The sequence below is a fragment of the Engystomops pustulosus genome, chromosome 5 (assembly GCF_040894005.1).
Source record: "Engystomops pustulosus chromosome 5, aEngPut4.maternal, whole genome shotgun sequence".
Taxonomy (NCBI): domain Eukaryota; kingdom Metazoa; phylum Chordata; class Amphibia; order Anura; family Leptodactylidae; genus Engystomops; species Engystomops pustulosus.
This window is the reverse complement of record NC_092415.1, coordinates 158,555,028-158,572,666: the sequence shown is the minus strand read 5'-3', so window position 1 is coordinate 158,572,666 and position 17,639 is coordinate 158,555,028. Positions and strand designations below refer to the sequence as shown.

Sequence of the window (17,639 nt, the reverse complement as noted above, 5' to 3'; positions counted from 1 at the left end):
AGAAATCAGTGTTTCAATATGAATTACATATGTCTACATGCAGGCAAAATATTCCTTTCCGTGCTTCCTATTTCCTGTTTATGTGTAATCTTCCTATGTTTATACAGGTTCTATTGCTTTTACACTGTGCATTCACCTTTTTTCATGGCCCACATAATAATGTGCTTTTCTAAAATTGGTTACAGTTTATGGGGAAGGAAAACTTGGATTTCCAGAAATAAAAAACAGGACTATAGAACTCTTGAGGCAAAATCCATGTTACATAAGTTATTATATATTAATTATATTGTATGCAATGTCTAAAAGAGTATAGTCTTCTAATAGAATCATAGGGGGTGTTTATCAAATGGTAGATTTTCTTTAAAAGCTTTAAAAAATAGTGAAAAATGATTTGACAAAAATACATCCATTAACAGAAGTTAAAACATCAACCTTGGACACTACCAATAGTACCATGCTTGTATTGGTGTGTATGAATTTTTGCTTCCTTCTAAGATCGGCAACACAGAAGCATGGTTGGTCTGTAAAAAACGGTACATGCACTGGCCGGATTTGAAGGACTGACCTCAGTGCAGAGGTTGGGACACCGCATGTATGATGTATGATGCAAGAAGTCCCTTCTTCCCCACTGAACAACAGTGTCAACGATATTCATGATTATAGTAGGGTGGTGCTGTTTTGTGGGGAAGAAGGCACTCGTTCCACATATTTTGCTATGATACATGAGGTCCCATCCTCTGCACTGTGGTTGGTAGGTAAAATCTGGCAAGCAAAGTCTGTTTTTTACCGACCACCCACGGTTATATGCTGCCAATACAGCCTACAGGTAAGCTGTGATGGTTTCTTTTTGCGTGTTTTTATAAAGCAGTAATATACACTCACCGGCCACTTTATTAGGTACACCTGTCCAACTGCTCGTTAACACTTAATTTCTAATCAGCCAATCGCATGGCGGCAACTCAGTGCATTTAGGCATGTAGACATGGTCAAGACAATCTCCTGTAGTTCAAACCGAGCATCAGTATGGGGAAGAAAGGTGATTTGAGTGCCTTTGAACGTGGCATGGTTGTTGGTGCCAGAAAGGCTGGTCTGAGTATTTCAGAAACTGCTGATCTACTGGGATTTTCACGCACAACCATCTCTAGGGTTTACAGAGAATTGTCCGAAAAAGAAAAAAGTGATACTTACTTTGTTACTAGGGACTGTAGGAAGAGGGAGAATGAATAGAAAGGGCCAAATTATCTTTGGAGGACCTCCTGCTGGCGCCACAATTCTCTGAGTACAGAGGGACACTGGAAAGAAACTAAAATGATGAAGATTTTCCATCTTGTCCTCAGAAGGACAATATGATCGAACGTTGTTGAGGAACAGGGAGCAATAAGTTACTGCTTTAATTTTAGGTTGGCACTCGGCCTCTTAAAGGTTCACCATCACTGCTATATATCATTAATAACTTACATTGAAACAATGTATTTTTCAAATATGATTATTTTCAAAAAATGTCGGCCTGATATAGTCATAAAGCACTGAAAGCGATTAGGGAAAAAGATAACCTTTGGAATGCATTCTTCACATCTGTATTCACAGAAGCAGGTGAAATGCCAGGCAATATATTTAGTAACCGCAAACATTAAATGTAAAATCCAAATACAATGTATTAAATGTCTCATTCACCTCCTACACACCATACATTGTTTGCTTTGTTTCTCACAACAATATGACTTTTTGAGGGATTTTTTGTTGTATATAATTCAGATATATTTTACATGAACTGCAAGGACTCCACACATACATTTTAACCTTTTTTCTGGCTCTTTTTAGATTTGTGTATTTTTTATTTTACATTTTATACACTTTTGTTCTACCCTTCTGAAGTCCGATGGAAAAAACTGTAATGCTGCATTAAAAATAAAATTGTCACTGACCCATGGAAATTTCTTCATATCTTGCTGTATACTTTTTATCGGTTTGTCACTGTAGAAAATGGGGTGCAGGCCCTAAACTTGCCCACAATCACTTTCACCTACCTAACTAGCCTGACAAACTATAATGCTTAGGAACTTCTGATTGACATTCCCTACACTGACACAGACACAGGATCAAGGCGACATAAGAATGACTCAGAACAGGAATGAGGTTCCAGAAATGGAAGGGAGGAGCACAGACTAAAGAATCAGGTACAGGTTTGGGGTACATAGGGTTCCAGCTCAGGCTGGGAATACAATGGGTCCCAGCCCAGCTCAGGCCAGGGTTCTGGCCATGGGTGTAACTTGAGGGGGTGCAGAAGGTGTGGACGCAACCGCACCTCAGAGGTCTAGGTGGCTCATATGGTATACATTTCCTATATGAGAAGGCTAGTACTGTAAACAATATATTAAAATTGTGGGCCTTGCGCACATTTTGCACTTGGGCCCAAAACTTCAAGTTACCCCACTGGTTCCAGCTCAGGCTGGGAATATCTAGGGTTCTGGCTCAGGCTGGGAGTACCCAGGGTTCTGGCTCAGGCTGGGGATACACATTTCTGGATCAGGCTTGATTACAGGTTTCCAGATCAGGCAGGGGTTCAGGACCAGGAAAAAAAACTGGAGTACCACAGGTCACGAAAGAAACAATAACCACTCCTAAATGAACTGAGCATAAGCATAGGAACAAGGGTCATGTCCCATCAGTTAAATAGGTTAAATATTAAAGGGGTTGTCCGAGTTTTGATAAAAAAATATATGTGGCCGGGAGCGGGCTGACTAAAATAATAAAGCTGTACTTACCTCTTGGTGCCCTCCCGTATCCAGCGCTGCTGCCGCTCCGGTCCGGGCGCCATGTAAACAAGCATGGCCACCGGAGCAGCGCTGTATTCAGCTTCCGGCCGGACACGACAACCTTCCGGCCCCCCTACACAATGCTGTGTATAGGGACGGATAGGCGTGCCCGGCCACGGCCGGCCGGAAGCTGAATGCAGCGCTGCTCCGGCGGCCATGTTTGTTTACATGGCGCCCGGACCGGAGCGACAGCAGCGCTGGATACGGGAGGGCACCGGAAGGTAAGTACAGCTTTTTATTTTAGTCAGCCCGCTCCACGCCACATATATATATATTTTTTTAAACTTTAAGGAACAGCACTGCAGCCCTCTTTACATACATGGGTCTACTAAAGAGATGCTATCACCCTGTTGCTGACTCATTAGTTGTCCTTGCACCATTTTTGCAGAGTGCTAATCTAGCATAATAATAGCAACAATAAAAATAAATCTTTAGAGATCATTTGACACCTATAAAAACAAAATAAGACATTCCAGATTAATAACATAGTTAGGCTACATTCACATTAATGTGTGCCCGCCGTACCGTAGTAGATTGCTCACCCCCGCCCCTCTCCATAGAGAAACGTGGGGCACAGCGCCGCATTTCGGGGAAAGATAGGACATGTCCTATCTTTTCCCAGCTACAGAATGGTATGGTGCAACATGAGTGCTGCTCCCGTATGGCGCCATGCGCCCATTGCCGTCTGTGGGGGACGTATATATGCCGTATATAAGTTGGCCGTATAGACGTCCCCCATACGGCAGTGTGAATGCAGCCTTTTACTGTATGAATAGGAATGATGGCCTGCTTGCAAGAGTTTACAGGAGAAATCCTTGACATCTAACATTTTGGCGTTCCGCCGACCAAGTTTTGGCTTGTCACAATGGCTTATATTTTTATGCTGGAACTTTGTCTTTTGCACCTTTTGCCCCTTTTGCCCCAGAAGTACATATGGATAGAAGAAGGTGATGCACAGTAGAACATAATCGGCTTTCTCAATGTCCATCTGATTTAAATTGTAAAAAATATACATGGATTCGCTGATGTCTACACCCATCAGTGACTTCCTTCTGTAGTTTCTCTATGGTGGAGACCACCACCTACTACATGGTAGGTCACTCCATGTCATGGGACACTTATTATTAAGATTGACCCTCTTTACTGCTTTTGGAGTGTGTCCTTCAGGCTCCTTTCCATGGTGCGTGACACCACTCTTCACTGTGTTAGATTGTTACCTTATTTTCTGTTCTGGTTTTTGTTCAGAAAAAAAATTGAATAAAAAATAAACATAACATAAATCTCCATATCACAGATATACTTTGAGTTGACCCTTTTTGGATATCAGTCCTAAGCTCACAGCTCTGGGGATCCAGGGCCACCTAAAATTAGAGAAGGCAAAGCTGAGCCAAGTAGTTGCCATTTCTTCTCTGTGACAGGACAGTCACCAGGCCTTCTACAGGTCCAAAGTATAGGGATAGTATACTTTGTGAATTCGAATTTATTATTTTTTCCATTAATTTTAAATTCAGTTATTATAATTGTATGAATATTACTTTAGCTTAATTTAATAATTGTACAATGTAATTTACATACTGGATATGACAGTGTCACTTTCCACGGAACAGTTAATGGTTCAGACAGTTAGTAGAGAAATCTACATTAGGCTAATACTGGTGTAGACTCAGACTGTACCCTTAAACCATTTTATATGGGGGTGCTCTATAATACACTCAATCTTCCACTACATATACTACACCACACTATATAGACAATACATAGAATATATTCACACGCATACACAGGACGTGCGGGGTTATGGTTCACTGATTGCCTCATTACTTGCTGAGTTTCTTCGTAAAAAAAGTTAAGAAGAAAGTGCTTTCTGCCTTCCTGTTTATAGCGTTTCTGTACTACGCCCACACCAAGTTGCATACGGCTGAGTCATTTTACAATAAGAACATTTATACCATTATGTGAGTTGTTTCTTACCAGGTAGGGAGTTGGTGGAGTTATTCCATCATCTTGGCTATAAAGTAATTCAGTGCTTGACAAGATATAATCATCTCTGCTGTGGAAATCATCTCTTAGGGGAATATCCGTTGTGAGGTAGTAATTAGTTTTTGCATAACTTTGTGTATCCTTTTAGTTTAGTCTTGTGGTCTGGAAAATAAATCCTCTCATTTTTTTTAACTGCATAAAACATACAATGAGGTCAGTGGATCCTCATGTGTAGGAACATTTTAAAGATGTTACTCTTGTAGTATGATGTTCCTAATCAAAGTGGTGTATGGACTACAGGTCAAGTACTTAGCTGTCACTACATATCAGATTAATGTTAAATGAACCTGCAGATTCTTAGCTGGCCTTATATGTATATGGCGTGTACCAAACTAAATGACAGATGCTGGTGGAAAAATAGGACTGGGCTTTGGATTTCAAGATTTCTTTTTATTCCCAGGGATGATAACTTTAGCCATAAGTGTTTGCAGTGGCTTATTCTTCTAATGTAATTTACAGCAACTGCACAAATACCTTGCCAGGAATTGTGATTATTTCCCCTGTAAAGCCACCTCCATGTGGCAAGTGGGTATGTACCAGAACCTGCGATAGCCTGCGCCTAAATGGGTCCAAGTTTACAACCGCAATTGTACCCCAGGCAGGATCTAGTGTACAATTGTATAATTGTACACCGTCCCAGTCAGATACATTAGAAGACCGGGGCACTAGTGTATGATAAATACCCCCAATATTTAATGTTTGATTGTAAACCATTCCGGTGCCAGAAAAAAAAAGGGTAATTTACAAAACTTTGAAAAGAAACTCTGAAATAATTTTTCTGCTTACCAAAAAATAGGCATTTAGTAAAACTTGCTACATTTTAGCTCAGTTTGCTTTAGTTATATACAAGTAAAACTGACAAATTCTTATTCTAAAAGTGAATTTACTTCCAGACAAAAAAATAATAATAATATATATACTTTGGGTAAAAAGTTTATGCTTGGAAAAGTGAACATAAGGTGGAGCAAAGGTCCCAGAGAGGAGAGCTACTGAAACAAAATCAAGATTACTGTATATATCACATAATCTTGTAAAACAGTTCTATATCTTATGTACACACAATTTGTCATCACAATTTGTCTTTGACTTGGTTGTCCAATAATAATAATAATAATAATAATAGTATAATAATAAATTATTATTATTAATAATTCCTTTATTTATATAACACACACAGATGTTGTCTATGTTCATTTCCATTTTTGTTTTAGAGTCTATGTATGTTGTTGTAGTTTTTCTTTTTTTTTTCTGGTTTTCTGTCGCATAAGATTGTTTGTGGGTTTTTTTGCACTTGTTGCAAAATTTTCTTTTTTCTTGGTGCAAATGTCCCTCTAAAGAGCAATTGCTATTTATAAATTTGGTAATGGTGTTCATGCTATTTTTACGCCAGGGTGTGACTGGAGTCATTTTGTGCCAAAACATACGTCAAATTGCAAATCATGAATTCAGTTGTATTGTGAAACTAAGCAAATAATGAATTTGGTGCAAGCAGGGTCTATTTTAAAGTGACTTTGCACTGATCTACAGTATGTTTATTTGCCACAATGGAACGTCACAAAACAGCATTTGTACCGCAACAAGGCAAAAACAATGCCAAATATTGAGAAAAACCCCAATAATAAATTTCCCCCTAATTTCTACAAGTTTTTAAAAATGTGTGCTTTTATGGATTCATGTACCTTTTGCCCATCCACAGCTTAAATGAAATTCGCCTGTATGACTAGAAAGACATGAGTATATACATGCAATTTTAAGAGAATGGGTTAAATCAATATCCTTAGACTGTTAAATGACTAGGAGAGGACTGTGGGTTCCTTCCAAAAAAGCAAAAAAGGATTACAGAATTTTTACTACGGAAAAATTCCATAAATTGGCTTCCTGGCTTACTATTGCCTAAAGGGAAATGTAACATTTTATCTTCTATAAAACAATATATAAAAGATTTCATGTATAAAAAAACACAACAAAAAAAATGTAGCAAAACTATATATACGATGAGCAAAGTAGCGTTAGCAGTGTCTTAAAAGTTCACTGCGGGCAATGATTACTTTTTGTAATAAATGCAGTGCATTTTTTTTAATATGAATTTTTAGAAAATAAAATATATGGAAACTTCCGGATTTTAGGTTGTTTTTGCAATAATTATCTGCTTTCTTTTTTTTTGTGATATTTGGTTGCCTCTAATTTTGTATCAATAACTCCTTTGTGGCGTTTGTTTATGTGGCTTATCACAGATTTGCAGCTGTATTCTAGGACATCAGTGCTCTGTCCCGTGACCCTCGTATCACTCTGTCTGATGCAGTAGCTAACAGGAAATGTGAGACCAATATCAAATGTCACCAGAGATGTTTCTGTAACAGTCACCTCATTAGTATACAGTTTCAGTGTGCTGACATTTAATTCCTTCACATTTATGGTTGGTGAATGTCTGTGCAGATCATCAAACTGTAATATTTAGTGCTTGGTGGAAAATATGTCTTTTTCCCAGATTATGTTTATATTGCCTCATGGAAGTAGTAAATCAGCATTGCTTACGCACCATTTAACTCTCAGCGTGTACATTCTAACCCCGCTTAAATAGAAATATGACATTTACAGAGCACAAAATATAAAACGCTAACGGCTCCCAGTCTCCACTGATCACTGTATTGTGAAATAAATCGTAGGTCTGTATCGTCTTATAATCGTGATTTTGAAATAAGGAAATATATTTTGGCCATACATAGAAAGGAACCTGCTAAAGAGGGTTTAAAACATAGGATAATATAAAATATATATATGTATTTGGTAGTTTCTTAGGTTATCTGAAAAGATCACCCGATCATTGGAGGTCCTTCACCAGACACCCCACGGATCAGCTGTTTTAAGCGGAAGGGCTCCAGTTAGCGGTGCTTCTGCTTCACAAACTTGTGGTTTCACATCAAATTAATAGGGCCACACTTCATAATCAAGCACCGCTTCTAAACAAAGTATGGCCCTGTCCTTGATTAAAGGAAACCTGTTACCAGAAATTGACCAAATAAAGCACTATCAGTTTGTTTTAAAGCAGATAAACACCTTCCAGATCATGTTTCTTTTAGGGACCTGCATTGTGGCATTATCTAGAAAATTTACATGGAGGTGACATGCAAATTTGTCTATATAAAATCAAGAAGGCGGCGAACTTGGCACTGAAGTCAAGCTCTCCCTGGCTTACAATGCCCTCTTTGCTGTAACTTATGCCCCTGCTTGCATTAATATTAGTAAGTGCCTCTACTGATGTTTGGTTTCTGACATCAATCAAAGCAGAGGAGGCATTCTGAGGAGTGGAGAGCATGACTTCAGTGCTAATAACTCAGTCTCCCTTTGTATGACCAGTTTACATCTGAATTAATACAGGATTTGGATGATGTCACCACACTGGACTGTGAGAGAAACGTGATCTGGAAGGAGGTAATTCACATTACAAAATACTAGAAGTGGTTAATAGGTCAGTTTCTTCTAACATTTTACTTTGCAGAGAAAAGAGGCAACCACATTCTTCTTACAACAGATGATCAATGAGATATGCCATGTCAATCCACCAACAACCGTATATTAGTTATTGGTTTTCGACCTAAAATGAGCTATTGGTTTTGAATGTGGACTTTTTTTTTAAAGAAGAACGTATGTCATAATGATCGCTGATGAAATCCAGTGGTAGGATCATTGACTTTCCCTAGCCAGTGTTTGGTTCTATGGATATTTCAGAGCATTTCCCCTGTGCCAGGAAGACAACAGGAAATAGACCTTCAGGAACCCAGGCTGTTTTAGGTTGCAAGCATTAGGGAAAATGCTAAATCAATATAGATTTTTGTTCTGCTCGCTGAATTAAATCACCAACTACATCATCTCTCTAAAGACCCTCAAATCTCTACATCATTGTCTCAAAAATGTGCTGAATGAAATAAGTTTTCAGTTTTAAAAACTTGGCTTTGGTTTGGATTTTATTTTTAAATTAAGATCTGAATGTGTAACGATCATGTAATAACCCTTGGATTAAGAAATTGAAATGAGTACTTATGTTTTAATCTCTTATTTTTATACAGATGGTGGATACTTCATGCAGAACCAACCTTCAAACATGATCTGTGCCTTTTGTGATGTCCTAAATACAACATGTAAAGAAAGCAAAGGGAACTGCAAAAGCATCTGTGACATAAGCTCCTATTGTGAATATCCTGAGGAAGTTTGTGTGACTTTGTGGTGAGTGTTTGTTTTTTTTAATATTGAACATTTTTTGTCATTATTGTGTAACCAACATCTTCAATGATGAAAGATAAGCATATTCCCGTGTATGATTGTCCAAAATCAAGAATAGGCCAATAGATCTGTCAGTAGATTTGTGCCCAGTTAGGACTGCAGATGTTAATATCCTGGTCTTAGTTTCCCTGGTTTTCCAGATGTCCGATCTGTTCCTGATACTGCTGTAGTCAGAGTGAGAGGTGTTCTTTCCTTCAAATGAATGAAAATATTTGTGGTCTACATTTTGTCTGAGCAGTCCTTCAAATTTCTACAGAAATTACTTTGGATTCTGGCTAAAATGTTTAGTGAGATTGCACCTGGAATTTAACAAAAAGCTAGTGATCATTGGAGAATAAGTGGTAAGACCTCCGCAATCCTACATTAATCACATTTCCTTTAAGACTAGTGTTGGGAGGACCCAAACCGCAAAGTCTGGGTTTGTATCGAACTTGAATTCCTCTGGGCCCGATGCTAAACTTCTTTAAATGTTCATGGACAACTCCATGTTCCCCTGCCGTTAATGCCCACAACCTTTGGTGGCACAAATTGCAGGTGTTAACTCTTTCAATGCCACTAGCAAAGTCGCCAATGGTATTTAAATGGCTGGGGCCGGAGGTGGTGCAACGACTCTCAACAAAATGGCAGCACCCAACGCTGCCGGCATGTTAGTGCTCCATGAGGTTAAGTAGTTTAAATATGGCTGGCAACCTTGTATTACATGAATAGAAAAATTACTTTATACTCTGATCAAAATTGTAATATAATCTTTCTTTATTTTAAAGGAGAAGTAGTGGTCCCTCTGTCACCGAGGAAACGCTTTGTCACAATCCCAGTTTGCCGCTGTATGGACACATCTTAAATGATTATGACTCTTCAACATGTCACATGAAAAGAAAGAAATCACATAAAGAAACCCTGTTTATGTGTTCTTGTAATGAAAACCTATGTAACCAAGAGTTTACATTTGATAAAAGTAAGTTGTATGGCAATGAGCTAATGAGATCTCCAGGCTTGCAAAAATGGTTTGTTCTTTTCCAGAAGCTGCACCACAACTGTTTTTGGTATTGCATTCCACATTAAAAAGATAAATTGCAACACCAGACCTCCCCTATGGACAGTATGGACCTATCTTTCTAGAAAATAGTTTAAAGCAAAAACTTAATTTTTTTAAGGTTAAATTGGTCCACTTTCATGCAGGGGCGATTGGGCTATCCTGGTATGCCAGAAATAGTTATAACCAAATTAGAAACTGTGATGGGAACCTTCCAATAATTTAGGATCCCTATATGTTATTACTAAATGGCACAAATAAATATCCAAATTAACCTACAAATAATTTATGCCAAACAAGTGAATAAATAACAATTCATATTTTATTAAATTAATCCATTAAAAATATGAGATAATACCTAAAGTGGCCAGTTCATGTGTAGAGAAAAAATATTTTTATACAATACATACAGAAATAGTATTGGCTGTAAAGGAAATATACCACCAGGATCAGGGAATGTAAACCAAGAACACTTACATGCTTTTGTGTTTGTCCTCTGGCAGGATTTTCTGCTTAAGCCCTTATTTTTTATAAAAAAGGCTTTAGGAATTATGCAAATTAACTCCAGACTCAATTAACAGCTATGGAGCCTAAAGCCCATTCGGCTCATTTTCAAATTTTTTTAAAGCCTTTTTTTGGAAACACAAGGGCATAAAAAACTAAAAGAAGTGGATCCATGCTGGAGGGGGCACTCACAAGCATATTCGTGTACTTGGTTTACTATCCTTGATCCTGGGTTGTATGGCTTGGTTAAAGCTTCTACAATCCTCTTTAACAGAATTTACTCCAGAACCTATCAGGCAGATCTAACTTTCATTTCCGTGCAGGGGTGTAACTTGAGAGATCGCAGAGGTTGCCAAGTGTAAAAGAACATCAGTAATAATTTATCCTTGGGTGTTTTTAGCTGCTTTGGCACCTGTACTATACCAGTAACAATAATATCTTCTATAAACTCCTGCAGAAAAAGGTACAAAAATTATAAAACAAAAATAAAATAAAATCAGGCTTGCTTAGCCTTAGCCTCACCAAAGCAGTGATCACCTTTGAACTGACAATCCCTTTTTTTTTTGCTTAGCCCTGACCCATACACCTGGACAATCTTTTTAATATAGCCCAATAAAACTTCAATCCTTCAACTTTGATATCCACATCCTATGTCACCCTCAAACAGTCAACATCAAGAAAATAAAGACACAAATGCAATGACTGTTGTATTTCTGTGTGATATGTAGATGTAAGAATTGTCCATTAGGTAATTACAAACATCTACTGGTTTTGACTATTGATTTTTATTCATTTGATTTTATTCATTAGGATTACTTTTAGATTGTGTAAATAAAAGGTAAATTGAAGGTAACATAAGCAGCTCTATTCACTAGCAATTAATTTCTTTAAACAATGTAAAATATAGATTGTATAGTAACCCTAAAGTGCAGTTACTGAACAATTTAACAATTTTCTTTCTATTTTTAGAAGATCATCAGAAAGTCACACCAAGCCATGCAATTAAAATACAGAATGAAGTACCATGGCAGAAACTTAAACCACCTGAAAGTAATTCAACATTTTAATTTATTTTTGAATTAATATGTGCAAATATTGTTTCATTTTTATTTCACCCTTTAGTTATTCTGCAGCAAACATCATCATATTGTGTGACTCTAATCGGCAGAATGTGGTTTTATTTTATTTAGGTAGTGACAAGTGTTTATTTTTTTCTGGGCAAGCATTCCCATTAATTTAGACCAATGTGGGAAGTGCCCGATTATGGTGGACAAGCTCACTGGAGGAGACTTATCACTGACGTTTTGGCATAAAAAAAAAGCAGCAAAAAAATTTTAAAAAATCACGAGGACCTTTTCCAGAAATAGTGGCTTAAACATAGAACCACTGCTAGTGCCACACTGTACAAAGCCAGATTTATGATTCGCTATTTTTTTTTTTTAATAATTCCAAAAAAGTTGCAGGTCACTCCACTCCCCTTGTGATGTATGTGTGGTTGCATTTATATTATTCTACTTACGATTATTTTAAAAAATTGCAGAGATTTATTAAAGGGCCAATGCCACTTAATTAAATTTGAAAAGCAGTGGAGCTTCAAAGGCAGACACAGAACTATCACAAAGAAGCCTGCATAATGATAAATCTCCCCCAGTATGCGTAGCTGCAGTTGTGGCTAGCATATTATCATAATGCATGTGGTTTCCTTGGACAATAGTTTGCATTTTCCTTTGGCCCCTTTTGTGGGACGTTCAACTTGCATCACACTCGCAGTGTTTGCTGGCTGTAACGTTCAGCCCCAATGCTGCCAACTGGAACTGAGCTGACATGGTGAGTTTAGTTCCAGTTGCAAAGTTTTGGTTTTCAACAATGGGGTTGGACGTTCCAGTCAGCAAATGCTGCGAGTGTGATGCAAGTTGGACGCAAGGGGCCTAATTGTTACTGTATAGGCATTCAGTTTCTGCATACTAATGCTATGCTTAAAGGGATTGTTTCTTTTATTAAAATTGATGTACCAGTGCTCCAGAACTTGCATACATTACTGTATCACTCTGTGGAGTTTTCTTAGGCTACATGCACACTGCCGTTGCCCGCCGCACCGTAGCACGGTAGGCACACGGCAGTTCGTGGGGAGAGGAGGAGGTGAGTGCTGCTCACCCCACCCCTCTTCATAGGAACATATGGTCCACGGTGCCTTAATACGGGAAAAGATAGGACATGTCCTATCTTTTCCCGGGCTACGGAGTGGGACGGTGACGCTGCACCGTACGTGTGCTGCACCGTACCACTCCCGTACCATGCCGTGAGCCCATAGAAGTGTATGGGTGAAGTATATCAGCCGTACATACGTCGGCCGTATATATGTCCCCCATACATGTGTGTGAATGCAGCCTTACTCTGGGAAGCCTCTCCCTTTTGTATAATCTACTGCCATCAATTAATGGAATTGTCAGAATGTGTCATTATTGTTAATGGGTTTATGTTTATTTCTTACTTGGGATTTTCTTTAACCTCTTTGTATTTGTATACATGACTCTTTCTATTTTCCAGATGCCACCAGGGCTCCAGTCAATGCCATGGATGGGGTGGTAAAACTACGTCAACTATGCAAATTTTGTGACAATATGACTTCCTCATGCGATCTTAAAGAATCGAATTGTAAAAGCAGTTGTAATAAAACTGCCATATGTGAATTTAATAGTGAAGTTTGTGTCTTAATTTGGTAAGTGTTAGTCCATGTTCTGCCAATCTTGATAACGTGATGGTGTATGTTTACCTTTATAGTATGCAATTTACCATATGTACATATCTGTAACATAAGTAACAACATAGTGGATAGAGTTATACAACATCTCAATCATTGCAATGCAGCTGTCTTGAAGACCGATCCCCAAGTTTTCCTTTTTAAGAAGAGTCAAGTTAATTGAATGTAATTATGGTTGTAAAAATAAACTTTGCTTCTTCATTTCTGAACAAAAATGATTTTTCTTAGCTTTAAGGGGTAAAAATATTTTTTCTATTGCATGTTAAAAAATTGTTCTTGTGTGAAATTATTTCCAATAAACATGGCCATATTGTCCTTCAGAAACAAGATTGTTGTCCTTGGATATTGCCACCACCACACTCGGGCACCACATGTGCTATTGAGGAGCCCAACCACCTTAATTCTGCATTCATTATCACAGGACGGTTGTGGGACATCCAGTAACTCCTGTCCATTTCATATGAATAAACAATTTCTTTGATAAATCACTCCGACAGAGGTGGTTGTATCCAAGGACAACAATCTCATTTCTAAGAGCCAACGTGGGTACATTTAATCGGAAATTACCTTCACACAGGTATTTTTTAATAACATCCATTTAAAGAAATGTATGTATCTATATGACAGATTAGAGAAATTAAATGTGAAAGCCCAGATGAGAATACCTATTTAAAGGTACGTTATAAGGTAAATTATATGGGTTTTTTTTATTTTTTATAGGCGTACTAATGGCTCTCACACAACTGAAGAAACTCTGTGTCACGACCCCTCACAACTTATATACGGTTACAAGCTGAATGACTATAACAATAAAGAATGCATGCTGAAAGAAAAAAAGACAGCGGAAGGAATCCTGTTCATGTGCTCCTGCAGTGAAGACGAATGTAATGAAATGTTAATTTGGGACGATGGTACGAGAGTTGATTCCTTTTTTTCTTTTTCTCAATATTCATGTTTGTGGTTTTATGTTCAATTCCCTCTTATTTGTCATTTTTCAAGGTCAATACATTATAACCTTTCTGTTATTAATACTTTTAATAGTTTTGAAAATATATATTTTTTTGTAATTCCCACCCCACAGCAACGCAGTGCTGCAAGTCCTGCATGTCCTTGGAATGCTGCGGCCAGCATGTGACCATTTCATTCTGTCAGGAGCTGAGAGGTCAGGTGCTGTATAGAGCACAGGCTGCATACAACCACTAAGAATATAGATTGTATGCCACCGTTCAGTCCTGAATGTGCTGCACTGAGCAATTTACCTCCACATCCAATCAAGACAAGGTTCAGTGCAAGATGTGCGATTTTAGGCGCTATTATGCTCCTGGACAGTGTGTTTTACTTGCACAGTGCTTCTAAAGTTGTCTTTACATAATCGTCCACTATAAATATAGGAAAGAATAACAATTTTTGAAACATTTATATCAAGGGTTCTGCTTGATTTTGAAAGAAAGCACACGTAAGGTAGACCCTGCTCTCAGACACATTCATTATTGTTTTGCCTATTTTGTTTATTCATCATTGTTTTTATTTAGTCTTTTTATCTGAAATCTATTTACTCAAAGTTATAGCTACCCTCGTAGCCTTTAAATTTAGCTGTCTTTCCAGGAATTCTGGGACATTTGTATAACCTATAGTGTAGCTACTCTAGTATGTTATATGTTATAACCCAAATAGTAAGGTTCCTTTGGTACTCTAGTAAGCCACTATGACCTTGCTCTGACAGAGCTGCCTAAATTTTACGTACTGCAAGACATATCAACTTGTCATATGGAAAAAAATTATGGCAGAAACAATGTTATTGTGTCATTTTCATATCATAAAGTAATGGAATATCATTAGGACATACCATCACTTTGGGATCAGCGATGGTCCATCCTCTGAGACCCAACTAATCTTCATAATGGTTTGACGCTACTGTCCATGCACTGTTTTTCCCAACATCATCTTTTGCATTGACTATGTATCAATGCCAATTGTTTTATTTGCTTTTTCTTTTTACTTTTTCTTTCAGAAAATTATAAAAATCCAGGTTTTGCGTGGCCAGACACAACATTTGTGGCACTTTCAAGTCTGCTTCCCCCGATAATGATTGCAGTTGCAGTAATTGGAATTTTTTATTGCTACCGTGTCTATCGGAAAAATAAGCTCAGCAAAAAATGGGATACTAACCAAAAATGCTTGAGACACAAAGAATGCAGTGAGAATTGTGCCATGATCATTGATGATGACCGCTCAGATATAAGCTCAACATGTGCCAACAATTTGAATCACAACACTGAGCTGCTGCCGATTGAACTGGATACTTTAGTTGGGAAAGGACGTTTCGCTGAAGTCTATAAGGCCAAACTCAAACAAAATACCTCAGATCAGTTTGAAACAGTGGCTGTCAAAATTTTTCCTTATCTGGAATATGCATCCTGGAAAATGGAGAAAGAAATATTTTCAGACATTAATTTGAAGCATGAAAATATTTTGCAATTTTTGACTGCTGAAGAAAGGAAGACTGATGTTGGCAAACAGTACTGGTTAATCACAGCTTTCCATTCCAAAGGCAACTTGCAGGAGTACTTATCAAGGCACATTATTAGTTGGGAGGATTTGTTACAACTTGGTTGCTCTTTAGCTCATGGTGTGGCACACTTACATAGTGATCACACACCTTGTGGAAGGCCAAAGACACCAATTGTTCACCGAGACTTGAAAAGTTCAAATATACTTGTGAAAGGCGATCTAGCTTGTTGCATATGTGACTTTGGGTTATCTCTTTGGCTTGACCCTTCTTTATCAGTGGATGACCTGGCAAATAGTGGACAGGTAGGTTACAAGTATCATGAATTCTTATAATATAAAACAAGCTTGTCTGAGTAAAACACATGTTCCTTTTTAGCAGGGACAGATTAATACTGCTGTGGGCCCTGGGCTCTATGGATATTATAGCCCCTTAAAGTCTGAAATTAACTTAAATATGGCACTAGAATTAAGCTTCTTGGGGAATGCAGGATGTGTCCATTCTGTCTGCTTTCAATCTGCAGTTTCACGACCTTTGGAGGACCTTCAAAGGTCCTTAAATGGTTTTTGTGTACATGTGCATTGAGAGCATGCACAGATGTATGAGGATTTCATAGGTATGGGTCTTTCTTAGTATAAAATTTAGTGGGTGGCCCTAGAAGGCTTGGGCCCCAGGCTGCCACCCAAATGGCTTCTATTATAATCCACTACTGCTTTTTAGAAGCTGACATCATACTGGATGGACTAAAGAATAAATGAATTCATCATACCGTGAAATAAATCAGGATAATAAAATTCCTTACAGATCATCACCCAAGAGCAGTATGCAAAAAGTCTCTAAATGTTATTGTGGGGTTGTCTTGATGTGTTGACAGCCATTTAGATGGGACCACTTCTCACATCATTGACAAAATACGGGAGTAAGAAATGGTGACTTTATTCTTTAAATGACACCAAGGGAAGCAGATGATGTTAATATTATGTCTGTGACCCTACCGACCCTTTTAGAAAACCTGTCAACTATTTTGATATGTCTGTTGAAGCAAAACATATTTCTCAAGAAATAACAATACTGGAATATTGTTTTGTATATATCATTATTTTTAAATAAATTGAGTTATAACTGCCAAAGGGTTGTATCACTAAATATTAGGGTACAGTACATAATAATTAGACTGTGTAGGAAAAACCCCGCTGGTAAGACTCAGTTTTTGCTGCATTTCTACGATAAATAATAATGATAATGGTAAAACATTACATTTATGGGATGAGATGCCCATAGATTGTTATTTAATGGCAGATACAAGTTATTACTAAATAACCCAGAAAGCTGGCTTGTCCTCTTGTAGCTCCAGTTTTGTAGAGGCTCGATTTATATCAAGAGGCTCAGATCTCCTGACATATTTAATGGTTGGCTGGGCTGCCTACTCCACCACCCTACATGGCCCCTCCACATACCCCTTATGTTTCTCTAAGAATCCAGTGCTGCCTCTCCTTTTGTCCTCTCTGATTCGGTTTACTGACGTGGAGAGAACATCGAAGGTCTTTGATGCGAAACATACCAATAATATATCATATGAAGACTGTGGCCACTCATATTGTGCTTCAGTCACATGGTGTATATTCATTAACGGAGACCAAGAAGACCGATTGATAGACAAATCTGGACTCTGGTGGAATGGGCTAGGTTATATGC

At 37.9% G+C, this 17,639-nt stretch overlaps 1 protein-coding gene across 1 annotated transcript in view; it reads left to right on the top strand.

The window, feature by feature from the left end:
- Nucleotides 1-17,639, top strand: part of TGFBR2 (transforming growth factor beta receptor 2) — a 53,131-nt gene that overhangs the window by 23,514 nt on the left and 11,978 nt on the right. Inside the window, exons 2-7 of the mRNA XM_072153579.1 lie at nucleotides 8,924-9,080; nucleotides 9,902-10,092; nucleotides 11,644-11,724; nucleotides 13,222-13,393; nucleotides 14,156-14,346; nucleotides 15,447-16,249. Of these exons, the coding sequence (XP_072009680.1) occupies nucleotides 8,924-9,080; nucleotides 9,902-10,092; nucleotides 11,644-11,724; nucleotides 13,222-13,393; nucleotides 14,156-14,346; nucleotides 15,447-16,249 (1,595 nt within the window). The remainder of the gene's footprint in view (nucleotides 1-8,923; nucleotides 9,081-9,901; nucleotides 10,093-11,643; nucleotides 11,725-13,221; nucleotides 13,394-14,155; nucleotides 14,347-15,446; nucleotides 16,250-17,639) is intronic.